The sequence below is a fragment of the Suillus plorans genome (assembly GCF_016647745.1).
Source record: "Suillus plorans strain S12 chromosome Unknown HD556scaffold_69, whole genome shotgun sequence".
Taxonomy (NCBI): Eukaryota; Fungi; Basidiomycota; class Agaricomycetes; order Boletales; family Suillaceae; genus Suillus; species Suillus plorans.
In genome coordinates this window covers 215,416-239,946 of record NW_024537453.1, presented here as the reverse complement: position 1 = coordinate 239,946, position 24,531 = coordinate 215,416, and the positions used below count along the sequence as shown (strand labels likewise).

Here is a 24,531-nt window from a genome sequence, read left to right as displayed (position 1 = left end):
TCCCTCTATCCGATGTGGTCACCATGCTTATCTCCAAAGTAGCATAGAAATAATCCTAGGAACGTCCAATGACCGGCCACTGACGGCTAAGCACCATCGACCACCTACAGCAAGTAAGGTTCCACATACTAAGTCTTGTTGGAGACGGTGAGAAAGTGCAATACATCGGTCAGGCTGCAAGGTTTCTATCCCTGCATGTGAGATGTCCTACAACGGTTTCCAGCGTTAATCAATCTAGCATGATGGTATATAAGGATTTCTTGCAGGACGCTTCACCCAAATCTTGTGGTCTGATTATCCCGACGTCATACACCAGACCATGAAGAAAACAAATTATTCGGAGACGAGCCAGAAGGTGAGTTGCAACATATCAAGTTAATTCCATTACTGTTCATATTTTGCTATGTTGCAGCTTCCTCCGTCGGGCACATATACACCAGACCATTATGTTGTTTGGCCGTCTGGCTTCGCTGCTTCATGTTACACTGCCGCACCTCAGACTGATGGTCATCTATTGGTATGTTTCCCCGTGCGAGATCTTGCACATATTCTTATTTGCGATTCCCTCGCAGCATCCTCACTAGGATTGTCGTTCCGTGGACCAATTGGGGGCTTGATTTTTTTCTATTCCACCACACTTTACGTGCTGCATGCCAGCCCATCTGCTAGATATGAATCTCAGTCTGAATTTATTATTAGAACCCGTTTCACGGGATTCTTAGCGACCTGCAGACTCGCCACAAATGACTTTTGGCCTGGCCTGCCGTTAAACGACACAGCTTGGAATGACAGCCAGCCCATTCCGGTGGTTTTTAGGACACTGAACGGCAAACTCCTTGGCTGGCACCTAAATTTCATGGCTATCGGCGGAGTGCCTTGGACAGAAATTCTCAAAGACGTTTTGAGAGAAGTTTCGGAAGCATTCACATGCACAGCCGATGTCCACAATTATCCGAGCAACTGGCCATCGTCTTCGAATCCAAGGATGCTTGAACAACGTAAGATCAGTTGTAGTGGTGATCATTTCACGCCTGTGACGTTCATGAAGGGTTCAGGACACCAATCCCTCGGTTCTGACATCAAAGAGAACGCGCATTTATTCCAACACCAGACGGACATTCTTTTTACTCGCGATAGCTTTCAGGCGAGGCTTGTCGTTGTAACTTTCCGAGGGTAGGCTCATCAACCTCCAGAAACAAGGCTCTTGACAACCGACTAAAAATAAAATACAATCGTATTACGTCCAAGTATACCAAAGAATGAACTTGCGACCGTACTCATTTCGTTACATGATAACAGAAAGAATGGAACGATAGCGATACTAACAAGTGCAACAATACACAACTCTATACGCAACTTGAGGCCTGCCCTCGGTGCCGAAGGAGAAAGGAGACTGAAAAGTGCACAATACGAACGCAAAAAGATTAGATCTTCTTCTTCCTCTTCATCTTTAGATGTTTCTCCCGGACATGGCGCCACGTACTATCGCGCCGCATGTCGTGGACGGTTGGATCTGCGCGTTTTTGATACTCGCAACCTTGCCAGTGGCATCTATTTGACGCGTTTTGAGCACCTAACAGATGTTTGCTTGTGACATGCTTCTTTAAATCAACCAGCGACCCTTCAAATACGCAGAGCTTATTGTTTTTGTCAAGCCAATCGCAATGAAATGTGGTGGACGAGGATTCTTGTGAGTGAATGGATGGTGAAGGTGCCATATGCGGGGCTGGCTGATATGGAAGACCAGCTAGTTGTGAGCTATGTTGTGTCCCAAAATCATGGGCGAATGATTCAGGGTAGGAGCTGGAAGACGCAAAACCTGTATTGGGAGGGACATTTTGCGGTAAGTGAGGCCTGTATATGGGGGTACTTGTGAGCAAGATGGTTACTCGGTAGATAATGGCGATGGACGTACGTTGGCAGTGAGCTGGATGGCGGGATATTGTTCTTTGTTACCGTATTGCGGTAGGAACTATGGAAGCTTGGGGGGTTGTGGAAAGTGACGCCGTAACCTGTGTATTGGTTTGTGGTGTTGTGATTTGGTGAGTTAGCAATGAGCGTCCTGCCTGGGGAAGCGAAACTCTTGGCCGATGTTGATGAGCCAGGAAAATCAGTCTGACCGGGGAAACTAATCGCGGTGTGAGATGTCTGTTATAAAGGAAGTAGTAGTAGACTAACCGTGAATCAAGGATTGGCGTTGTATTCGGATGGTGGTGATATAGACGTCTAGATACTATGAGCTCGTCATCGGGGGATGTTGTCGAGCTCTGTGACATCGAGTGAGACGCCTTTGAGAATGATCAGTGTGATGTAGAAGGATAACTTGAAAAGTACTACCATGTTGACGGCGGGGAGAGGCGAAATAGTCATTGTGGCATAGTGTTGCTCGGTTATTTGCTGAATATTCTGGCGTTCTTGTCCTGTGGAATAGCAATGAGGAGATGCAAATATAAATAAGTAGGAACCACTGATACCACGAATTGAGGCATTCATCGATGGGCAAGGGGGGGACATTATGGTAGGGTATTGGTGTTGCTCAGAAGGCTGCTGAACATGGCGTGCTTGTCCTGTGGGTGAGAAATGACGATATGTGATACGGGGTATCGGGGCAGTCGACGATTGGTAAGGGGGAGACATTACGGTAGAGTATTGCTCAGAAGGCTGCTGAATATGGCGTGCTTGTCCTGTGGGTGAGAAATGACGAGATGTGATACCGGGTATTGGGGCAGTCGACGGTGGGTAGTAACGGGGGGACATTCTGGTAGAGTATTGCTCATAAGGCTGCTGAATATAGTGTGTTTGTCCTGTAGAAGAGCAATGAGTATATGCAGAGATGATGGGTAAGACCCACTGATACCAGGCATTTGGGAAGTCGGAGATTGGTAAAAAGGGGGAGGCATCGTGGTAGAGAAGCGGTCAGGTAGCTGTTTAATACGATGCGCTTGTCCTGTAGAAGAGCGATGAGGGGATGCAAAGATAGATAGGTAGGACAAGAAGAAGGGAAGGTGAACCAGGTGTGCCTGCGACAGAGGCCTTAAAAGCGGGCAAAAGTTCAACGGCCACGATCAATGCGACCAGCCAACCGAATAATTTGAACATGTCATTCTAGAAAATATCTCCGACCAGACCTAGCCAACGTCAAAGTGGATGCTGTGGCGATTGTCCACGGATAGGTGTATGTTGGATAAAGGGGGAAATGGTAGTATCACCGCCATGGAACACATGTTCTTGACGGGCAGAGTTTAGCATAGTTACTCCGGCTACTAAGAGTCGGATGGAGATCAGAAGGGACGCTGGGGTTCCATAGCTGAGAAGGTCTTGTCCTACATGGGATTTCATCCTCAACGGACATAAATTGAAATAAAAAAAGGGTTAGCTAGTAATAAACGGCGAAAACTGGAAACTAGGATCTAGGTCCCTCGATCGATTGAAAGATGGCGGAGAAACAACTGAATTTGAAGTTGTGATACTACGCTTAATGCAAATCAGTCAAATTAGAGGTAGCGGATTTTTGTGGGTGATTGTAGGTGAGTACTGTGAGTGGGAGAAAGCAAAGAGATAAAAGACGCTGATGAGTCTGGTTATTATGGGTTTAGTCTTGTGATAAGCCTCGGCAAGGGAAAGGACGTGTCCGAGCCTTTTGATCATGGGAGTCGGGTCATTACAGCACAACTATGATCAGCTAGATATTTCTTCAATTCGATTGATCAAAGTGGATGAGACTCAAGGGTTTTTTTCTAATTTGTGGCGGTGGACAACTAATTGGCACTACGCATGTGCTCATTGCTCGAGCTTGATCTAGTTGAAGTGTGCTTGAAGAAGTATCATGTGGGCTTTTGAGAGGTCGTACCTAAAAAGGACCGTTCCTTGTAAATAAGTCTATTATTACCAACCCAGCGTTGGATAGTACTCGCCTCCGCCAAGTTCGCGGCGAGCAATCGGTAGGAAATTAGTAACAACTTGGGGTAGTAGTCACGATCGACGATCGCGGTTGTCCCCGCCCCTTCCTATGTGGAGAAAAAAACGACTCAGTGAAAATTTCAGTTGGCAATCACTTAAGAGGCGTCGATCATTTAATATCATGGATCTCCAGCCCAGACTGACATCGTCATTGCCCACTTACTTTTGATTAATCTGCGAAGAATCGGTAAAACCGTATACTGAAAAAACTAAAATATCAGGCTAAATGTCAACGTAGCAATGACGTATAATATATATGTCTAAACCCACCCATCGAATTCAAAACCAACGCATTTTGTCTCTGGCAGTCAAAAATAGATAGCTTAGCATGGAACATGCTCAAGTCGTAAAGCCAGGTCCTGGAGATGTCTTATGAGAGCACCAGGGCCGCAGTTTGATCCCTAGCCTAGGGAAGTTCCAAAGGAAAGAAAAACTTCCCATCGGACCTTCGACGAAGCTAGAACACGGAGCAAGGGGATAGGCCGGTGTTCACATTGTATTATTAGTATCACTTGCACTGCTGCAGGGATCCCAGTCTCCAGAACTTTTAACTTGAAAATGGTTGACCCTGAGCGCTGAGCCCTGAATTCATCGTGTCTGCGCTTTTCAGTCGATAATATCGATATTGTTATCCCCGGACTGCCTCAGACGGTCCGTGGAAGTTGCCGGGGTGCGGCTCTGCTCCCGCTAACTTCAGTCCATGGAAGTTCGAACTGGAAGATGGCCTCCGATGTTAAGGCACCGGGGTATACACGGAATCAATATTTGATAGCAAATTGATAATGATATAATTCAAGCTCGACGTGATGCAGAGACCGTTTACCCTTATTTATTTACCAAGTATATATAGCCTCCTGTCCGCTCGGGGACAGTACTAGTACGTGCCATGTGAGCGTATATGCGTTTGTGACAAAACTCCTCGTCCAGGTAAGCGCGAGGACGTTAAGCGCCGTCTTGAGGTGTTTGGGTTTTGTGAGTGCTCATGCTGCCTTGGTTTTTTACGTGATCATTTGGTTCATGAGCTTTCTGGTCAGAAAGCCAAGGTTGGGATCCGGGAGATCACCGGCGCCACAATAACAATGCGAGCACAGGACTGGCCATGGCCAACACGTCTACCAGCCAACAGGGTAAATTGAAGGTCGCATTCTAGAAGACATGGCCTACCAATCTGACATATTTGAGTGGCATGTTTGGAACAAAAAACCAAGGGGCCGTTACAATGTCGCCGGAACATTACAAGTTTGGTTGGCGCCTTCGAAGTGCTTTGAGTACAAGATATCGAAAGACTGCTGCGGCGGGCTACGTTGAATGTGAGGCTGTTAAAAGGCCATGCCCATTAGAAGATTAACGTCCCCATTATAACGGGAGACTTCCCGTATATAGGCGGAGCAACAAGGAAAAACATTGAATTAGATGAATGTTCTATGCGAAAAACCAAACCGTAGGTCAACGCATTCATGGATGAATCGATGATATATATCTTATATCAGTATCAAGCATTGCAAAAAGTAATGGACGACGAAGAATCTGCACTCAATATTGCAGCTGACGTACTGGTGGGAGCCCAGCTGACTCGACAAGAACGCATCAACAACCACGATGACAACACCTTTGCCGTGTGCAGCTCCGAGCCTTCCCAATCCACCCTGTGGCCTCCCGTGGCAAGTTTTGTTTGCAATCCAGAACGATCGAGTTTACATTACAACCATGGACCATGGGCTTTCACGCCAATGCAAAGCCTTGGCCCTGACATGGTTGCTGTCCTACAAACACAGAAGGTAAATTTGGAAAATGAGGGAATTTTCGCATTGGACGCCATCCGGGATCCCTTGGCAAGCGCTAGCATCAGGCTCGTATGGGGGTATTGTAAAGCCGGAAACTTTTTTTCCAAACAATAGATCCAAGGATGGGACTCGTGATCATTAATACTGTTCAAGTTGACGACGAAATCTGAGTCTAGCGGCGAGCGCTATGAAGTTGTGGCTACAAGTCCGAGTCGCAGCCGGTTCTGCCAAACCGGTTCTGTCCGACAGCTAAGCCTCATGCGGCAGAATACGGCAGAATGAACAAATGTCGACAACAATCTGGATGCTACGAGACTCAGCACTCAGTACTAGTCCTGCAAACACTTTGCATCCAAGGTCGCGACAACCAACTCCCAAACGATCTTATTCACAAGTGTAGAACATCCCAGATTCTCTTCGCTATGGCAGTGGCCTGCAGTGGCACCATAATCATCAGAAGGCCGGGTTAATGGAAAGCCAATTCGTCGACGTCATGCAGACGTGCACACCAGTGCCCAGCCTGGCATCAACATCGATGTAGCTGCTGATTAGAAGCCAATTTTATATGGGCACCACCAATCGCACCTCAGACTCGGAACATCAATGATAATCTTGTGCCATAGGTCCTGAATCCATATCACTTCATGGGATCGATGCAGCGTTTGCCCTAGAAGGCTGTCGACCAAAGTTATTCCACCGAAATCTGTTGACGAGATCATGGTAGGACGACGGACAGTAGGATGCGGACATGCTGAAACTTTTTACTTGGCCTCTTTACCATCTGTTCTTCGGGCTATACGACTTGAATATCACTCAACCCAGTTCCGCTCAAATATTTGCCTGCCATTGGCCAACTCATTAAAGTGTTCATGGCCTGCTTGTCTTCAACTCCGATGGTAAAGACTCGACTTTTTATATCTCTAGCCAGATCTTTCCGTCATACCTACACTGATCAGACTTGCCACACTGGCACCCAACGCGTACTCTGCTCTTGCAGAAGGTTAGATGGTGTGTAAGCCAAGAACCCTAACCAGCAATATGAAAGGAGGTCAGTACTATAGTGGTTGCCAGATGTTTCATTGAACATTAATCCAAACACGCAGTCAACATGCATAGACGGTGTGATGGGTCTGCCTGCGCAGACTGCGCCGCAGAACATTAGCACTTCCATCTTTCATATCAGGAATACCATGTCAGTATCTCATACAATTCCAGCTGTGATCGCTCGATTATACGCTCACAATAGGAATGAAACGAAGCGATACAGCCACAGTGGTCTTACCGAAACTTCTACCATTTTTCGAGAGGACCATACTGATCGGCAACTCGGAAGTGAGACGCTCTGCCTTACTTTTCGACTGCGACCGGCGCTTGAGCTGAAAGGCGTATGATATTGACAGTAGACCAATCATGATGTAATTAGTGTGGTCAGGTCGTCGCCCAAATTATAGTGATGTCCGTCGTCGCGCGCGGTGCTTGCAGTGTGGGGAAGCAAGTTCGCCTTGCGATGACGCTAACGGTGCCGGGACTTGGGGTACTAGTGCGTCTTCGCCATTGTCTTGTATTGCGGTGTTCCGAATAGCCACATGCAGGGCCGCATGGGGCGATACAAGTACAACTTGAAGGCGCATTACGCAACTTACATTACGACTTCCATTATTGAATATTGAATATTGCAACGTCGGACTTTTCATGCACGCTAACTCCTCACATCACGATCACCTTCGTATGTAATTTGCATGTTTGACTCTGCATTTTCTTATGGGTGTGAGCAACAAAACGTGTCTTGAATAGTTGGACTATCTCCGTGAGTGCCCAGCATGCGAAACCATGAGGCTGCCATATGTTGATTAGTCGCTAATAGGTGCAGACTTTATTGTCTTTCGCACGTAAAACTGATATTAATGTTGCGCGTGTCTAGGTGCATGCCTACAATGATTCCAGTTATCTAATCGTGGGCAGCATGCTTTTCATTTCTGGGGGTTGCCAGCTAGCATAGGTTCACGACTTCTCCGGTTATTGGCATCTACCTTGTAGGTTCGGCCGGTCAAGGCTTAGCTCATTAACGATCTTTGCCTCAGTTCTGCTGTGTAAACCCTTCTATGGCTGCCTACTACGGACTCTTCTTTGTACTGCATTGAATCTGTGCTTTGGAACTGGGTAAGCCCTTCATGATTTCTGATACGAATGCGTGGAGATTTATCTTAACGTGAACGATTAAGGCTCTCCGTGGTCTTAAGGGGGCTCAATCGACTCGTGGTGCTGGTGAGGCTGGATCAGGCTCTCCGGCATGCATCAAGTCTTGACCCCAAATAGTAAACGGAGCTTCATTTGGCCGCGCCCTATCAATTTCAACCACTCGTATGGCTGATCTATCCATTGTTCTCACCTGGCTATTGCCCCCCAAAAACACAATTTCTACGTTGAGGCCACGATCTTGGCATGATATTCACAAGACGGGGACCTCTTTATCCGCACGGGAGAACTTTTTCGAGTTTTAAGCTTGCCTACTCAGGCCCTGCCGTTAGGAAGCAAGTATACGCATGTACTGTTCAATTTACAGAATGGCCATGCTCTCCGTGAGCTTCTATGCATTGGCTCCGTGCTGTCCCCTCCTTGCGTTAGCCAGGCCTTCTCCTTGCTAACCTAATGTGATCTAAGACTCGTCGCTTAAGCAAGTGCAAGGCATACAAGCGCAGGGGCTGGCTTCTGCCATGATTTAAAGACGAGGATTCCAACTGTCACAACAGAATAGTACTCCTCTCCAGCTCCTCCACCTCACCGACTACCTACTCCCAATACCAACATGACTGACGTTCTTGGTGTTCTTGTCATCGCCCGTAATGGTGACCGCACAGAGTACTACCAGGACCCCAACACCTATGAGAGCTCCTACACCGAAAGCACTGCCCTTGGTGCTGTAAGTCACTGGTGTACGGCCAAAAACTTCCCTAGCTAATGCAGCCTCACTACAGGCCGAGTCTCACCAGCTCGGATCATTCCTCCGTTCCACTTACATGTCCTCGTCTTCTCCTTCATACATCGCGGACATGAAAACCGACCTCGTGGACACCCATGAGGTCCACGTCCATGCCAAGGCTGGCGGTGAGGGTCCCGTGGTCTTTGACTCTGCTATCGCCCTCCTTCAGGGTCTTTTCCCTCCCAACCTTGCCAACAAGATTGTTCTTGCCAACGAGACCACTGTCGTTGCTCCTCTTGGCGGTTATCAGTACGTTCCCATTGAGACTGTCGAGCCTGGTAACGACAAGTCCCTTGAGCCATGGACCGACTGTCCGGTAAGCAATACAATCCGGACCTGGGGAACCACAATCTCACCATGACCTGTAGGCTTTCGAGCAACACATCGCTGATGTCTACTCATCTTCTGAGTTCCGGGAGACCGCAAAGGCTGCTGCTCCTTTCTTCGGTTCTGTCAGGGATTACGTTTTCGGCCGCGCTACTACTCTTGAAAATGCTGTAGGTTACGCCTCTCATTCTTTGATACATATGCTGATTACCTTTATGATTTAGTGGAATGTGTGTGGTCATCTAACTTAGATTGCTGATGTCGGGCTGAACTTCTTCTAGATTCACGACTACATGTCGACTGAGCTCTCCCACAACAAGACATACGCTCACCGCCTTCCCCCCACGTTAGTTGAGCAGGCTCGTGGTTATGCTGACTTCCACGAGAACGCCATCTTCTCGGACAAGGATGTCGGTGGTATTGGTAACTGTAAGCCGATTTCGATTCACGTACACTGTCCACTACTAATCTTGTTGTTGTTCAGTGGCTGGCCGCACAATCCTCCACACGGTCTTGAACTCCCTCACAAGGATTGCATTCAACGGCGACCCTCTACAGTTCCTCCTCATTGAGACTTCCTACCACCCTTTCATCTCTCTATTCCACATGCTTGAGATGACCAAAGAGAACCCTGAGATTGCCGCTATTCGTGCGTATGATCTCACTTCAATGCATTCAGCCGATTAACGCGGGGACTACAGCGAACTATGCTTCTGCTCTTGCCTTCGAGCTCCGTCGCGGACCTGCCCCTGAAGACCGCGACTTCATCAGGATCAAGTTCAAGAACGGCACCAGCGGCGGCTTCGAGACCTACCATGCTTTCGGCCACAGGTCTGACATTGCTGCAACGGAATTCATCTACAGGATCGAGGTAGGCACCTGCGCTACTTTTTGAATTTGCTCGTCTCAATACCACTGTTCCAGAACTACGCCATTACTAGCCAGAAGCAATGGGCTGCTGCTTGCAGCGCAGGTTTTGAGGATGAGTGGCTCCACATTGGCACCAAGAACGCGATTTCCAGCACTGTCTTTGCCGTCCTGGCTGCTGTCTTCCTCCTCGGCATGTTCATCCTCTCCAAATTCATCAAGAGCGCCCGTACCAGGGCTCAGAACACTCGCATTCGCCTTGCTGACGATGAGGTAAGTCAGCCGCACCTACTACCTCAGAGCCAGTACCAAAATTACGGAACGCTTTCCACCGTTGGTCCTGGTATTGTGCCTTTCTGAATCGTGCTGACAAACTGTTGTTTCCTCTTTCTTGTTCATAATAGAACGTCGTCGCTCAGTCTGCTTCCATGAGCGAGAAGCAGCGCCTTCCCTTGTAAGCGCGGGTTTAGTAGGGTCGGAGAGGTTGAAAAATATCTTCACTACGTGCTTCAGCGGGGGGTGGGTTTCTTGTTTGATTGGTATTTGGACTGCATCGCATTTTTTTCTTTAGACTCTTGCCACATTTTTTCTTCTCGTTTGCAATATGACTGCTGTGTAGTTTACCATATGGGACTGGGTCTCCATAGTTATGAAAATTCACTCATTTCTCGGACCTTTGCATCGCTTGCTATGATGTCGTGACTCCGGAATTCCCTGTAAGTATCGCTGCCAGACTTGCCAACGTAAATCACTGAACCTAACTCGAAACTCTCTTTTGTGGTCCAGCGTTCGAACGTTCAAAGTTTGATCGACAATTCAATCATCTCATAAGGGCGCAGTCTTTACTAATGTTAAGTGTTTGACGTAGTAAGAGGTAGGTTGCAATGGATATAGGGAGTCTGCTCGGTGAAATTCAGCCAATTAGCTTGCAGCCACGTAAGCAAATTTCCCTACAGTGCTGCGCTTGTGGTAGACTTCTCAGAAGCTTGGTTTCGTACTAACAACTTCGACTGGCCCGCATGGGTATTCATCTGTGTTCACTTTTCAACATGACCAAAATTTCTCGCTGTCACATCTTATGAATTTGATGGATATACTTGCAATTGGCCTTTCCGAGTCTCAGGCAACTTTTTTTTTTGACTCGACGTCCGTAAGTGCTTCCGTTCAGTGTTTTCACATTCTTCCACTGTGTCTGATGAATTAATTGTATACACTTATCATTTGACACGAGGTCGTTTGGACGCTCGTGTATGATCCAATTTCTTGCTTTACCAGCAAGATTGATAATCTTCTCTCTGAATCATGTTCATTTTTACTACATGCACTGTGTCTTGACGGGATGCTGACGAACGTTTACCGGTGACCATAGATCCGGACCATGATAATAATCTTTGCCAGCGCAACGTGCCTATCATCCCAGCATACGTACGGAAATATCTGGCAGTGGTGCGGATATAGCAGTGATTCAGAGTGTACCTGGCGTCCTCTTCGGCACTGTCTGCCTGTTTTGGCATCTGCGGAATTTCAGCTGGCTATAGATGTGTACGATTACGCACCAAATCAATTTATTGCATTGTCTGTAATTTGTCTTGCGCCCTGTCAGACATGTCATGGCCAGCACAGTGCGCCTCGGTTACTCTTAGACGCAACTCTCGCTTGCATCTTCGCCAGTGGCTATGAGGGTTCTGGCTTAGATCTCTTGCCCTATACCGCGTTGTGTCCCCACATTTAGAAAGCTAACCAATAACGGAAGTCCTTCTGATCCTTCCCTGATACACGAGGCAGGGTAGCCGGTTCCGCATGCCCTCGGAGAACGGCTACATATAGCTATCGGCAACCACACGAGCGATTCATTCTATCAACTCATCTGTTCCCTACACCCAGCACCGATTTCTTCGTGCACTCCCTGCATCTACGCTCGTGTTTATTGTATAACTGCTAGATTATGATGGACATCGACATGGACTCTCCAGTCGGTCCCGTGATCGTGACGGACTACGATGAATTGCATAGCCACGGAATTCCAGTGAGATAACATTGACGCCGAATCAGTTCTCAAGCAAGTTCTGACGCTCGTTATATTATAGGTATACGGCGCCGAGTTTGATCTCTGTGAGCTTCTACAAACACTGACCTTGTCTAAAGGCAAGACCAAGGTAAGCATAATCCCCTCCCCGTCACACATAAGTTTGACTCCGTAATGGAGAAAGGCTCCCGAAAACGATCCAACACATCCTGCTGTCCCCTATGCCTTGCAAAGGGCAGGCGAGGACGCTGCAAACACAGAGGATCCAGCGTACCATGTGAGTGCAACTCAAATCTTTGCAATTCTCATCATCGAACTTACGACTCATCTAGTCCGACGCGGAATCATCAAGTTCAAAGTCCAGCTCCTGCGACCTCCCAATCACAACCACAGCCACAACCACAGACAGCACCAACCACCTACCCACCTCCTCTATCATAGTTCCCCGCTCTCCACTTCCCGCATGCCACTTCCTCCAATCCATCCTCGCTTCACTCGCCCCCGAATCCCACGTGCTCTCTCCATTCCCTTACCCCTACCCCACGTCATCACAATTCCGGACCACGGGAGGCGAATACCTGGAGACGATTCTCACTCATCGTGCCCTACTCAGTGCATTTCCTCCCGCACACCGAGGTTGTGCGACTGCCTTGCAGGAAATAGCAAGAGCAGTAGAAGTGAGGGCGTGGCGGGCTGATCGTGAATCGGATGCAGAGGCAGTAGCGACTCTGAGGCAGGAAGCATTCCTAACCTCCGCGTGGCTTTAAGCAGTTAATATCATTACGTGCTGCGGGTCAGCCGTGCACACTTTGAGTGCTATATATGTGTAGCACCCTTTCAGAGTAGTCGGATCAAAGACAATTATGTCCATATTGAACATTTAAACCTCTTCCAGAGCGGCCAGTATAGGTTGAGTGAGAAGCGCCGCTTTTACTTCGTCTTCACTTGACATGCCGAGAATTTATTGTCTGGCAACGTTGTGCGGCCGCGACCCTGTACCGAGGGAGTCGCCGTAGTGTAACTGGAAGTCAAGAGAATTGATAGTATCAGCGTCGACATCGAGAGAGATCATATCTGCTGGGGCTGTCCTCTAGCAAATGTTGTTGAGTTGCAAGTGTGACGGTATTCGGGTGGCTGTGTGGAACGGGAGCGAGGAAGTTACATAAGTACTGCTTACATAACGAGCAAGACGAGAGGAGAAGAGGAGAACTAACCTAACTAATAATCACCAAGTAACCCATTCTAAACCCATTCTAATTCAAGTCCATGCCTTCCATGACTTAGTAGGGAGTATCAGACGTCAATGATCATGCCCAGACTGGTCACTGCGTGATTGTATTGGTCAAACTACTGAACAACGGTTATGATTCAGGAAGGTAAGCGCACAGCCTCTTCAAGGTCCTCTCCCAGGTCTCGGTAGCCGTGAGCGCGTGGAATAAATCATATTCGCCTGTCTTTTTCTCTTCTTTCTCTTCCTCGGCATCCGTGCGTATGCCTTTCCTTGCTTTACGTGCCTGGACAATTTTGTTCTTCACTTGACGATGTTTATCGTCTTCGAGCACTTCCAAAGAGTCCTCCACCAACTTCCAAATCTGGGGATCCATCCAGTCCCGCTCGAAATGCACAAAACGATCCAGAAACGTTCTCTTCTTCTCGCCACATGTCACAGGGTCTACAGTTGCCCATTCATCGAGGAGGCGAGATGACGAGGCGAGCAGAACTCCATTCTCGTAGCGAAGACAAACCCACACGAGAACCCACACGAATGACTCCAGATCATGACGATACAAGTGTGCGACTTCGCCTCGTTGACCTTCAGGGGTGAGGAGATCAAGTGCCATGAACGGCACTGTGCCTGTGCGCTCATTGCCCATAGGACCCGCGTTAATCTTTAACGACGATAGATCGTAGTCATTTAAGACCCCGATCCAGCGTCCGTCTTTTTTGTAGCACATCAGGTTGCCAGGGCTGACATCCAAATGATAGACTTCTCCCTTCCAGAGAGCAATGTGGCCTGAACACGCTATTTCAGCGGAGAGTCTCATAAAATGCGACGAGCCACATACATAAGATACATTGCCGCCAAACATCAAACAATTCTATGCCATAGAGCGCCGTGATGGAGTCGAGCTTGCGGAACACGAGAATGTAGAGCACGCGGCTACCCTTCTTCGCTTCTGGAATCCCAAGCGCTTCTCGTACTGCGCGGGTCGGATTGGGGAACCTGCAGTACCAAAGCAGCTGAGGAACATGGCCCTCGACGTCCGATTCCTTTGCGGCAATCTCGTCAACCTTTTTCAAGATTTCTGGCTCGCTAATGCGGTCTTCTTCTGCCCAAAAAATTTTGGCCACCATCCTATCTTTCTTGATATCTGGAAATTCTGCGGAGAGCTTTTCGCTAGTGACAGGGAACACGTTGGTTGCGCGTCCTTTTAACCCGTAGTGAGTCACTCTCTCTTTGGAGCTGGTGTGAATCACGAGATCCACGCCACCAAGGTCGGCTTTGTGCACGCCATCCTTCACAACCACGCCATCAAGTGTGGTTTTGTGCACACCCTCCTCCACAACTTCCTCGAATTGCGTGTTCCGACCCCAGTCGCCAAGGTTGAAACGTTGTAACGCGTATAACAGCACCATGAATCGGGGGAGATCCTTCATGAAGTTGATGCCCGAGCTTTGAATAATCCCCTGTCGATCATAATACCAGATCCAGACGATGTTATCTACAGAAGCAAACGTAAGAACGCAAGCATTGGACGAACGAAACAAAACACACCGACGATGATCAGATTGAGGAGGTGAGTTACTGCAATATTTGCTGCAAACATTTCAGCAGCGTAGAGTGCTGTCTGGACAGTCACGTCTAGCGGGCGGTCCGTGTCCGTGTTGGTGGTCTTGGCTCGCTTGGCGGCGGATTCCTCATCATCCTCAGCCTTGCGCTTGGAGCTTCCGTTGGTGTTCTTAACTACATTGTCACAGTTCGAACGGCGCGGGGCTGTGCTGATTTAGTTTGAGCCCTAAATAGCTAATGCATGGCTTACGTGGAAGGTCGGGTGCAGGTTGTTCGGCTTGGGTCTGCAGATCTGACACTCCAGTCGCGGGGCCGGCAGACGCCTCCCGCACGGGCACCTTCCGATATTCTGGATAGGTAGGTGTATAGTTTTCTACTTTATACGAAGCCGGGGGCCCCTCCAGCGCAAAATTTGGGGTTCTCTTGAATTCGATCGAAGCGAGCACATCTTTCCAAAAAATTCGCCCCCCTTTCGGTTTTTTTGCTGCATTCTGGACCCTGTGGTCCCAGGGTGGGTTTGCTGCATCTGAGGATGCCTCCTTCGAGCTTTTCGAAGGAAGGATGAAGACGTCGGGCATCCGTTTCGATTTCTCAGTCTGGTGCTTTTGGTATATAGGCATATCATTGCGCTGACAGATCATTTCCAGGTCGCTCGAAGCAACACGCATTGCCTCAACGGATATCTCTTCAAGACAGGCAAGCGCGGTATTCGTCGCCTTGATGAAAGGCGCGTAGGACTTGGTTTCAATCATCGGCAACGAGCTTGCGATCATTATGAGCGCGACATTCCCCCAAACAGTGAAAGAGCACCCACTAATCCCTAAGACTTTGCGCGATATCAGAAGAACGAAATATCTGACCAGGGGTTTTTTCCTTAGTGGAAAATTTCCCATTGCAAACCTGTAGAACGGCGTCGAGACACTCGTCCAGTAGATCGGGCTGTGGAGTCTCCGGATCGTTAGAAGCACGCTGCAGGAGGTCTCCTAGCATCACGTCGACATTGCATGTCTTAGTTTTCTCAATGTCCCGCTCAATCCATGGGCGGATTTGATTGATCCTTGCATGAACTTCAGGTGGCAATCAAATATGACAGGAAAAAAAACTCACTTGGCGCCGATCAGGCCAATGTGGTCACTGGCAGCGGAAGCCCCACGGCTGAGTGGGGTGGATTTGAGGTTAGAAACATGAGATGATTGATTAGCGCGTGGCGGAGTAGATGCCAAGTTTGGCTGGTCGGGTTGTGCTTCGCCAGGGGACATGGCAGTTAAAGTTGACTCGAGCAACGCAACTGGGTGTTAATGCTCACAGGTGGTAAAGTGGGAAAGGTGGTGGTTGTTAGAAAGAAGAATGAAGTGGGTCCCATTTATCTGATCAGCCAATGTGGCGAAAGGTGGTCGCGGAGTATGATTGCGTTGTGGACTTGTGGTGGTATTGATGTAGTTGATGTTGTCCTATTTAGGGAAGGGCCAGGTGAAATTGACGCGCCTGGAATTGACAGTGTCAGCGTCTATATCGAGAGAGAATTTTCATATCTGCTGGGGCTGTCCTCTAGCAAATGCTGTTGAGTTGCAAGTGTGACGCACCTTGCAGCAGTTCTATGTAGCACATATTCGTGTGGCTGTGTGGAACGGGAGCGAGGAAGTATTACTGCTTACATAATTGGATTGATCGGCATACATTTCACAGTTAGCCGATCTCTTTCCTTGGTGAACGAGAAGGTTTGATGCAATATTAACGAGACCAAGTTGCGTCACGGTCGGTTCACCACCTGGCACCCAGATTAATATTGGTTTGAAATGTAGCAACAATATTGCAAGGACACCTCTGCAAATCCAAATTTTCCCACTCCCTGCCCATGTGATTACTACTTTTAAGTAACGCTTTAATGCTTCGAAAGCGCTAGCGAGGTTCAGGTTCTATCTTGACCTCAGACCAACATCCCAAATTTGACCCTGGACGTTATCATGACAAGCGTTTTACCACCCTTCGTTCAGGCAGCATCAGGCTCACTAGGAGCAGCGAGCGCCAATGCGCTGACGTACCCACTCGATCTCATCACCACCCGTATACAGGCCACGGAGAAGGGCATATCCATACGCAAACAAATCCATACCTATGGGCTATCATCGTTATACGACGGCATTGGGGCAGACACCAGTGCTACCCTACTTTCAAGGTGAGTAGCTTCTGCATTCTGCGTCTTAAGATGTTGTTCATCATTGAATATTGAATCAGCTTTCTGTATTACTACCTGTATTCCTTCCTGCGAGCACTCGTTGTTCGCGGAAACGGAAAATCAAAAGCAGCCATGTTATCTCTCCCACAGGAGCTTGCAATTGGTTACCTATCAGGCATTGCTAGCAGATCCATCACGACACCTCTCAATCTCGTTACGGTGCGCTTGCAAACCGCTCGTGTGAGCAATGATTCTTCACCACAAGGAGGAACGTCACGGTTCACGGCAGTTTGTAAACAAATACTTCGGGAAGAGGGCTTACGGGGATTCTGGAAAGGTTTGGCTTTCGAGAAGCACTCAGTCGACCGTCAGAACTTACGACAATAACCATAGGGTTCTCATCCAATTTTGTGCTCTCGCTCAATCCCGCAGTTACGCTCTATCTGTTCCAGCAGTATAGACGTGTAATGCTGAAGGGGAGAGAACGCGCCTCCCCACCCCCAGGCCATTCCTTCGTAGGGGGCGCGCTTGCAAATTCCATAGGTGAGTCACACCTCTCCATTGCTGTTGTTCGATAAGTGTTGATACGCGATTCACGAAGCTGTCATTATGTTATACCCGCTGCTACTAGCAAAGACTGTCGTACAAGCTTCTCGTAGATCTAATTCAACCAACAATTCGTCACAGGGCCCGTCAATACGGTCATCACTCCAAGGAATATATACCGCTGGCGGATTCTTCGCCTTATACCGTGGTCTCGGTGCGCAGTTGTTCAAGGGCATACTGAGGCAAGGAACGGCTATGATGGTGAAACAGAGGTGACTTACTGGCCCTCTCCATCAATGCACGCACTGAATTTACTACTTAACCAGGATCGAACAATTAGTCGTACAGGCCTATCTCAGACAGAGAGCACTGCGTCGCATCCAATATAAGGGTTAAATAGGCAGACCAAAAACTTCATTTTTATCTCAAGTGCTGATCGTGAACTTGCGTAATATACTTTATTAAATGTAAGTATTGCAAAAAAGGGAGGGTGAGTATTGTCCGAATATAGTCCTCTGCTCAGAAAAAACTTAAAGAGACAGCCACTTGGAAAGCAGAGAGGGGAAGTAAGGGGTCCCGAGGCCAGAAACGGGATCCCAACCTTTAGTTGTATTGAATCCCAGAGTACCACACCCTGGATTCGTTCCATTGGTGACATCCTTAAAGCCGCCAACGAAATCAGCGGAGTAGATCTTGAAACGATATCAGCGACAAGTGGAAATTAGAAGAGTGATGCACGACGCACAGAGGGGTTGATGAATCCAAGAGGTGGTTTACCCTGCGAGATACGAGCATCGTTCACCATGGTCAAGATAGAGCCCACGACAGGCGAAGCCGCGGACGTTCCGTACACGAGCGAGAAAGAACCGTCGACAGCAATGACGTAGTTTGCTCCGTTGGCAGCGAGATCGGGATATGCACGGGACTGTAAGAATGGTCGACCTTGCCCTTGACTAAACTGAAACTATGAAGAGACATACCCCAGTAGAATTGTAGATATCCTTTGGGTACGAGATCGGCTCAGCTGCTAGATACCCTTCGACCGCTGCCTTCTGATACAAGGGCATGCTGAAGTAGTTGCTGAATCCACCGCCAGAGTAAATGACTTGCTCGCACGCATTTTCGGGCTCCCATACAGACTGGCCAGGGCTAACTTGGGTGGCACCGACCGCAGTGACATATGGGCATGAAGCAGGGAAGCCAGGATTGAAGATTTTACCATCTGGGGATTGAGAACCTGAAATAAAATAAGTCAAGGATTTGATGATATTGGATAATATGCAATTTTACCGTCAGGATTTAAACAGTAATCCCCGTTGCCTGCAACACCCGTGTCTCCCGAACTAAAGAGGAAAGTGACGCCCATGAGGCCAAGCTTCGCGTACTCATTACATTGGCGAATAGCATAGGCGGGAGAGAGGTCAGCCTCATTGTACCCGTAGGATGTGGAAATGACGTTTGCAGGCTTGACAGTTCCGCACTCCTCATTACCTGTATCATGCAGCTGAATATGATTAGAATATAGTCAAGTTCGAAAACTCACCTGTGTATCCGCCACTAGCGGTGTCAGGATAAGCGGGATCCTGGGTGGCATCATCACCGCCGTCGTACTTGCAGTATGTTCCGTCCAGTGCATCAAGGAATGTATTGAAAGAAGCACCTAAATATCGATGCAATCAGCGTTATATGTTGAACCTACTGGTCGTCTCCATACCTTCAACCGAATCTCCAACTTGATAAAGAGTGATGTCTTGTCCTTTTGTTACCAAGGTCATGGCGTACTCCAGATCGAGGTCGGATTCCCCATTGTAATCAAAAGAAGGGCTAGAACTCTCGATGACGCCTAACACGACCAACTTAGTCAGTCGCCCGCTGCGAATGATAAGTTGTAACGGTACCTCCATCAATCGAGACCAGTGTAGGGGAAACACCTTCAAGACCGGTTGAGAAATTCTTCGCGAACAAGTCCAGATCAGACTGCAAATAAGACTGTGGGGTGTATTCCACTTTGTGGTCGGTGAGTCCCTAGCACAGTCGCACGACGGATGCAGACGTACCGATTCCATAGCTGTTTTGCTTCCCGGCAACTGGCTGATACCAAAGTCCATAGAGAGCCCTCAAGCAAATTGGCGTGATCTGCTTGTCACAATCCTCAAGTTGATCAAAAATGGTTCCAATTTGACCAGACGTCTTGGGAGTGCTGCCTTGACCAGGTTGGCCAATAGGGACTCTGGTATATTGATTTTCACGCTTCCGCGGGATCTTGGCATCAAAATGTATGGTGGGAGTCACAAAGTCAACGTGCGGGATCACATGCTCCGGCAGATGGTAACTGTCACAGGCTGTGGCCAAAATTAAAATAAGCTCAATAAGCACTATGACCACAATACTAACCGATATGTCTTGTGCCGGTTTCGTGGTCGTACACATGATAGTCGGCAAGCAAAAGATTTTCAGCCTCTTCGACGGTAGAAGCCACTTCGAGCCACCCCTTGGTGGGAGAGAGTGTTATGCGGTGGGGCTCTACACCGCTTCCGATCAACCATGAGCGAACGGTCTCTATGGATTCGGCACTTGGGGCAAATTTGGCAGCAATCTGACTTGGAGACCAGTGCTTGCCATAATTGGATGAAGCAGGAAGTGACACCTCGTAGAGAAGTGCTTCAAGGTTCTCCATGTTTGACTGAGAAAGTGCAAATCGTAAGGGGACCGACACAGAGGAATCCAGTTTTCGTGTTCGGGTCCATCCTGCGGGTATATGAGAACGCTGTTCGTGAAGCTGCCACGGAGAGAGTGTGGGGTCGGCAATCGCACTAGCGGCGAGGCCGAGTGTTAATGAAAGGACTGGTAAAAGGAAAGAACGCATTGGCTGTAGGAGCAAAAAAACAACAACAAGACGAAGGACGGCGCTAAACTCGGTAGAACAACTTCATGATTAGTTTTATAGTCAACCGAGCTATAAAAATATCAGTCCTATTAGGTACAAACCTAAGGAAGCTAGCGACGTACGTGATCACTATAGTACGTTCTCTTTCTGAAACGCATCAGATCTTGATATGACATATGATGGACGCATGGATGCTTGATGGGCCTACCTACCACAGACGTGCCAAGAGGTCGTGGATAAGACAACGGTCAATGTCAGCGGCCATTTCTGAACGTGAGCGGCACGGTAAGCCGATCGAAGGATGTCATAATAGGTGCTGACTTCACTTCTCGAGTTTCAACATCGCAACCCAGAAGCCACATAAGCGTATTAAATACATATGTATATACTATCTACTCCCAAGCGCCGCCATATTCTATGTGCCCGATGCCTTCGTCAAAATCAGGTCGTCAAAGTCGTAAGTCTTCGTCAAACAACCACATGCAAATTGCAATTTGGACCCTTCATCGCTGCCCAATGCTGGTCATAGCATCTCCCAAGGTGGCAAAGAATGCCTCGGAGCCTAGGAGCTCCACAATACCTGCGCGTTCGAACATTTGTCGAGGACCAGAACGGAGGTGAGTTACAAAGAGCTCGACGCCACGATTCTAATGGAATGAGATAAAGCTGGTTCTGTTTCAAAGTCACGTAAGCTCTCACCTGATACGTCTCCAACAGCTCATGGAAGATCTGCACTGCAGAGGCATCACATGTTTCGACGTCTGCCATGTGGAATACCAGTGTGCTTGCGGCTTGTCTCCTTGGCTCTTCTGAAGGGTGAGTTCTTTCTTGGCCATACAATTCCAGTCTACGAAGACGCTCTTTCAACTGTGCCGTGTTAGCTTTAACACGTATTGAGCTTCATCTGCATTCAATAAGATGATAGAAAGTACCGAAATCCAAGCTCTCTCTGATACGGATGATCAATATGCCAGGAACATCTTCAGCGCCCGGATTGTCAGTAATGGGTCCCCATTGATCAGTGCCAGGAATGCGTCCCTGCAACACTGTCTGAGCACCCTGAATATGTTATAGGTAATGACATACCAGTATAATCATTCGTGTGTGCGAGGAACGCTTGATAACAAGTAGCAAAGAGATGATGAGACTGACAATGATGCCAATCTCGATATTCCAGATGACAGATAGCGAGAAAGTGAGAAACATCATTGCAAGGTCCGTCCAGGCTCTGATCCTTAATGCCAGTCATCAGCACCCTAAGATTATACAAGACAACCTATCACACCTCCAATAATACATTAGGTCATGGGGGACCTCGCTGAACAGTGATATCACAAAGAGGCAGATGCTAGAAGACAAGTCAGCGCCACAGACTAAGCGGAGATGAAAGGTACGTACATCGATGCCAAGACACATCTCGGTAAGTAGTATAAATACGGGAGAAGGAAGAATGTCGCCCCCAGTGTTATGCCAGCAGTAACGAGGGAGGCCAATTGCGTACGCGCACCAACGTCGCCATTAATCTTCGACCTCACGATTGAACCAAATGCTGGCAATGTGCCAGGAACGAAAGATCCAAAAAGGTTTGCAGCCCCAAGTGCAACGAGTTCACGGTTCGGACTGATAGAGTAGCCAAAGCGATCGGCATTCTGCTTCGCTGCAACAGTACTATCCAAAAAACCCATGATGGTTATCAAACTGATTGATGTTAATAAAGGCATTCGTGAAGGAAACTATCCACATACACTGCCGTCGAAGTCGTTCCTCTGATGTAGCCTATTGATTGTTTCAGCGGAAAGCTAAAGAAATCACCGCCAGTTTTGATAGGTATTATGCCGAGGATATCGACACCTTTTTTGTCCCAACGCAGATAGCCTGAGATAACTATACAAACCAGTCAGAGAGGGCCAAAAACAAGAAGACGAGGGGCATACTTGTAGAGAGCACAACAACGAGCAGGACTTCAGGGAGCCGTTCGATCCACCAAGTTCGTCTGAAGTAACCTTTGAAAGTTCTCATGAATATGAGCACGAACAACGCCCCGAAGCTGACCAGCGTCGTCGGTTCGTGGAAATCACTCCATGAAAATTCTAGAAGAAAAATTATCTTGTCCAAGGTTGACGCGGGATTCATCTGTTTCTCTAGGACAGCGAGGCCAAACATAGGTATTAATTGTTCTCTGTGATACAACTTGAGCACTTCGTGGGTCATCTTTGTTTAACAGTTGTACGCACACCGCAATGACAACTGCAACTGCAGTCACGAATCCTCGGAGGAGCGCACGACTGAGGACAACATCTAGGAAGCCCAGCCGAAAGAATCCAAGCATTGATGCAAATAGGCCAACCTACAAAGTTATGATTTATGATATGGATGTCTTTTTGAGCCAATGTTCCAGCCCCAATTGAGATTATCATTACTTACCTGGAAAGTGATGGCAGTGGAAACTGCGATACCGACGGCATCGGCGTCTTCAGGACGAACATGATGATCCCCACGACGATAATCGGAAACTGCTTGTCCTACGAGGAGTGAAAGCGCAGCCTCTGGAGCAACATTGAGTTGTCTTGACGTTCCCAAAAGACTGTACATGATCGGCGGTAGGGCAGCAGCGAACTAGAAAAAAAAAATGAATATTGGATCGAAGAGACATGAAGGAGCGCACCAAACCAGTTGTAGGACTTAGCTTCGCAAGTGAAGTTCCATAACTGACAGATTGGGGAATGAGCATAGCCGCAAGAGTGACACCGGCTAGAAGATCGCCACCCAAGCTGGCGAATATGAGCTCGTGTAATCAAAGTTCCCGTGTGTACTCACAGGGAAATCGAATAGTCAGGTATCCATGCGGTGGACGGAACATAATATCGAACTCGTTTCTTAAACATCGAGTTCCGCTTGCTGGTATCCGCTGGCAACTTGACACCTGTACTTTCTTCTATTAGTTAATAGTGGGCCTATGAAACGCTCACAAGTACTCACCAGAAGCAGAAGTTATCATAGAAGAAGAGCCGTACTGGACGCGAGTCATATGACCCGCCTCAACGTCGCTTTGATTTACGAGGGGTGTTCGTTCTTCTCCGTGAACCATGCCTGGCAAGGATGAGACGGAAGTGGTTGTTGACAAAGAGTGAAACCGTGAGACGGGTTCCGTGGTGTTACCTCCACTATGCCGCATCATTGCTGAGCGCTGAGCCGCTATATTTTCTGAATGGTGAACAATCGTGACTGCGGGTCACCGTGTCATTCCAACAGCCGCTCCATTTCAAATTTTATGTGTGACCCCAACGGGCCGAAGCGAACAAACTCAATTATCAATGCTTACATGATTTTAGTAACTTAAATAGGATAACCATGGTCGCCTCCGAGGATACTGTAGGCAGTCATACACAAGTCTAATATGGTGCGTGCAAGTTCGTTACAACTTCTAAATTCTGGAAAGTCAGGTGTATAACCACGAGCGTCAATTGTCAATTTGATAAGCTTATGACGGCGTAACTTTGCCCACATGCAGCAGGAAGCAGCATCAAAACACCCCACACGCACCGCAGCTGCAGCAGTAAGACCCCAACAATCCCTCCAGAAAATCCCAGGCCGTGTTCAATTTAATCACCACCAACCTCCGGTGAAATCACGATGTTGCAGCTCATTCAACAACAACCACACCTCTTTGAACGTTTGGAAATCATACGGATTGTGATATATGATGTAGCAGGACAGACGACGCATGGTTACCAGTTCGTGAGCCTACAAGACATTTCGTCTACTTGAACTGGTGTCATGTTGTCAGTTGAAGAGGTTGGGCGTCACGAGATGGGCAATTCACAGCAAGCGGTGGTTGGAGCAGAGAGCTCAAGCGCTCATCGCCTGGGATCGAGAAACAGGGGAACCTCTCCACCAAACAACCATTTGCGCAGTCCATCCTGAATGGATCCTCATGCCGGACTTTCTCCCAGTGGAACAGTACTGGTCACTGCTTCATCAGATAGAACGGGTAAGCTATGGAACACGAAAACGTAGCATCAGGGAACGTGTCGCAGGCTTCCAAGGGTCACACTGGATGACGCCCGGTGGCATACGCCTCAAGGCGATTGAAAGGATCCCACCATATGTGAGTGGGATCTATCGGCCTGGATGCAGGTCGGCGATCTCTGGAGGTGCCATACCCATACCGTCGCACACTTGTCGCG

The 24,531-nt window shown here is 48.2% G+C and overlaps 7 protein-coding genes across 7 annotated transcripts; 3 read left to right on the top strand and 4 right to left on the bottom strand.

Moving 5' to 3' along the window:
* Positions 1-1,176: 1,176 nt before the first annotated feature.
* HD556DRAFT_1404211 (uncharacterized protein) lies at positions 1,177-2,564 on the bottom strand. Its single transcript, XM_041303924.1, has 5 exons — positions 2,475-2,564; positions 2,338-2,420; positions 2,179-2,288; positions 1,916-2,128; positions 1,177-1,854 (listed from the first exon to the last, which is right to left on the bottom strand). The coding sequence occupies exons 1-5, from the start codon at positions 2,512-2,514 to the stop codon at positions 1,425-1,427; spliced, it is 876 nt and encodes a 291-aa protein (XP_041155626.1). The 5' UTR covers positions 2,515-2,564; the 3' UTR covers positions 1,177-1,424.
* A 5,659-nt stretch (positions 2,565-8,223) lies between these two features.
* Positions 8,224-10,628, top strand: HD556DRAFT_1404195 (histidine phosphatase superfamily). The gene is made up of 8 exons (XM_041303923.1): positions 8,224-8,664; positions 8,720-9,040; positions 9,093-9,221; positions 9,276-9,281; positions 9,333-9,480; positions 9,536-9,700; positions 9,753-9,922; positions 9,976-10,628. The coding sequence occupies exons 1-8, from the start codon at positions 8,551-8,553 to the stop codon at positions 10,276-10,278; spliced, it is 1,356 nt and encodes a 451-aa protein (XP_041155625.1). The 5' UTR covers positions 8,224-8,550; the 3' UTR covers positions 10,279-10,628.
* A 1,238-nt stretch (positions 10,629-11,866) lies between these two features.
* HD556DRAFT_1312130 (uncharacterized protein) lies at positions 11,867-12,711 on the top strand (the record flags this gene model as incomplete). The annotated part of the gene is made up of 4 exons (XM_041300620.1): positions 11,867-11,944; positions 12,006-12,074; positions 12,129-12,221; positions 12,277-12,711. The coding sequence occupies 4 exons, from the start codon at positions 11,867-11,869 to the stop codon at positions 12,709-12,711; spliced, it is 675 nt and encodes a 224-aa protein (XP_041155624.1).
* Positions 12,712-13,161: 450 nt separating this feature from the next.
* On the bottom strand, positions 13,162-16,315 carry HD556DRAFT_1404177 (uncharacterized protein). Its single transcript, XM_041303922.1, has 6 exons — positions 15,843-16,315; positions 15,550-15,792; positions 14,986-15,497; positions 14,721-14,939; positions 14,011-14,667; positions 13,162-13,958 (listed from the first exon to the last, which is right to left on the bottom strand). Exons 1-6 carry the CDS (start codon positions 15,992-15,994, stop codon positions 13,306-13,308), a joined length of 2,436 nt encoding a protein of 811 aa, XP_041155623.1. The 5' UTR covers positions 15,995-16,315; the 3' UTR covers positions 13,162-13,305.
* Positions 16,316-16,446: 131 nt separating this feature from the next.
* On the top strand, positions 16,447-17,876 carry HD556DRAFT_1276365 (mitochondrial carrier domain-containing protein). The gene is made up of 5 exons (XM_041299236.1): positions 16,447-16,911; positions 16,971-17,248; positions 17,305-17,454; positions 17,513-17,729; positions 17,784-17,876. The coding sequence occupies exons 1-5, from the start codon at positions 16,700-16,702 to the stop codon at positions 17,851-17,853; spliced, it is 927 nt and encodes a 308-aa protein (XP_041155622.1). The 5' UTR covers positions 16,447-16,699; the 3' UTR covers positions 17,854-17,876.
* Positions 17,877-20,631, bottom strand: HD556DRAFT_1404171 (peptidase S8/S53 domain-containing protein). Its single transcript, XM_041303921.1, has 10 exons — positions 20,467-20,631; positions 19,852-20,413; positions 19,515-19,799; positions 19,356-19,463; positions 19,172-19,300; positions 19,001-19,117; positions 18,748-18,948; positions 18,438-18,694; positions 18,203-18,382; positions 17,877-18,149 (listed from the first exon to the last, which is right to left on the bottom strand). Exons 2-10 carry the CDS (start codon positions 20,321-20,323, stop codon positions 17,988-17,990), a joined length of 1,911 nt encoding a protein of 636 aa, XP_041155621.1. The 5' UTR covers positions 20,324-20,413; positions 20,467-20,631; the 3' UTR covers positions 17,877-17,987.
* On the bottom strand, positions 20,632-23,602 carry HD556DRAFT_1404167 (sulfate transporter family-domain-containing protein). The gene is made up of 13 exons (XM_041303920.1): positions 23,324-23,602; positions 23,162-23,267; positions 23,010-23,115; positions 22,769-22,960; positions 22,579-22,691; positions 22,279-22,523; positions 22,090-22,228; positions 21,743-22,042; positions 21,630-21,692; positions 21,431-21,578; positions 21,277-21,382; positions 21,044-21,225; positions 20,632-20,991 (listed from the first exon to the last, which is right to left on the bottom strand). Exons 1-13 carry the CDS (start codon positions 23,520-23,522, stop codon positions 20,848-20,850), a joined length of 2,043 nt encoding a protein of 680 aa, XP_041155620.1. The 5' UTR covers positions 23,523-23,602; the 3' UTR covers positions 20,632-20,847.
* Positions 23,603-24,531: the final 929 nt, after the last annotated feature.

What these genes read in the sequence shown, in the direction of transcription:
- HD556DRAFT_1404211 (XM_041303924.1), bottom strand. Translation starts at nt 2,514, where the DNA reads ATGTCCCCCCCTTGCCCATCGATGAATGCCTCAATTCGTG. An exon ending in CTCTCCCCGCCGTCAACATG is followed by an intron (nt 2,289 to 2,337) that starts GTAGTACTTTTC and finishes TCATTCTCAAAG; the next exon opens with GCGTCTCACTCGATGTCACA. An exon ending in ACGCCAATCCTTGATTCACG is followed by an intron (nt 2,129 to 2,178) that starts GTTAGTCTACTA and finishes CACCGCGATTAG; the next exon opens with TTTCCCCGGTCAGACTGATT.
- HD556DRAFT_1404195 (XM_041303923.1), top strand. Translation starts at nt 8,551, where the DNA reads ATGACTGACGTTCTTGGTGTTCTTGTCATCGCCCGTAATGGTGACCGC. An exon ending in AGCCATGGACCGACTGTCCG is followed by an intron (nt 9,041 to 9,092) that starts GTAAGCAATACA and finishes CATGACCTGTAG; the next exon opens with GCTTTCGAGCAACACATCGC. An exon ending in AATTCATCTACAGGATCGAG is followed by an intron (nt 9,923 to 9,975) that starts GTAGGCACCTGC and finishes CCACTGTTCCAG; the next exon opens with AACTACGCCATTACTAGCCA.
- HD556DRAFT_1404177 (XM_041303922.1), bottom strand. Translation starts at nt 15,994, where the DNA reads ATGTCCCCTGGCGAAGCACAACCCGACCAGCCAAACTTGGCATCTACT. An exon ending in ATTGGCCTGATCGGCGCCAA is followed by an intron (nt 15,793 to 15,842) that starts GTGAGTTTTTTT and finishes AGTTCATGCAAG; the next exon opens with GATCAATCAAATCCGCCCAT. An exon ending in ACCTGCACCCGACCTTCCAC is followed by an intron (nt 14,940 to 14,985) that starts GTAAGCCATGCA and finishes AAATCAGCACAG; the next exon opens with CCCCGCGCCGTTCGAACTGT.
- HD556DRAFT_1276365 (XM_041299236.1), top strand. Translation starts at nt 16,700, where the DNA reads ATGACAAGCGTTTTACCACCCTTCGTTCAGGCAGCATCAGGCTCACTA. An exon ending in CTTACGGGGATTCTGGAAAG is followed by an intron (nt 17,249 to 17,304) that starts GTTTGGCTTTCG and finishes CAATAACCATAG; the next exon opens with GGTTCTCATCCAATTTTGTG. An exon ending in CGCGCTTGCAAATTCCATAG is followed by an intron (nt 17,455 to 17,512) that starts GTGAGTCACACC and finishes CGATTCACGAAG; the next exon opens with CTGTCATTATGTTATACCCG.
- HD556DRAFT_1404171 (XM_041303921.1), bottom strand. Translation starts at nt 20,323, where the DNA reads ATGCGTTCTTTCCTTTTACCAGTCCTTTCATTAACACTCGGCCTCGCC. An exon ending in ACTGGTCTCGATTGATGGAG is followed by an intron (nt 19,301 to 19,355) that starts GTACCGTTACAA and finishes TGGTCGTGTTAG; the next exon opens with GCGTCATCGAGAGTTCTAGC. An exon ending in AGTTGGAGATTCGGTTGAAG is followed by an intron (nt 19,118 to 19,171) that starts GTATGGAGACGA and finishes ATCGATATTTAG; the next exon opens with GTGCTTCTTTCAATACATTC.
- HD556DRAFT_1404167 (XM_041303920.1), bottom strand. Translation starts at nt 23,522, where the DNA reads ATGATGCGGCATAGTGGAGGTAACACCACGGAACCCGTCTCACGGTTT. An exon ending in GACCTAATGTATTATTGGAG is followed by an intron (nt 21,579 to 21,629) that starts GTGTGATAGGTT and finishes ACTGGCATTAAG; the next exon opens with GATCAGAGCCTGGACGGACC. An exon ending in AGCTGTTGGAGACGTATCAG is followed by an intron (nt 20,992 to 21,043) that starts GTGAGAGCTTAC and finishes TCATTCCATTAG; the next exon opens with AATCGTGGCGTCGAGCTCTT.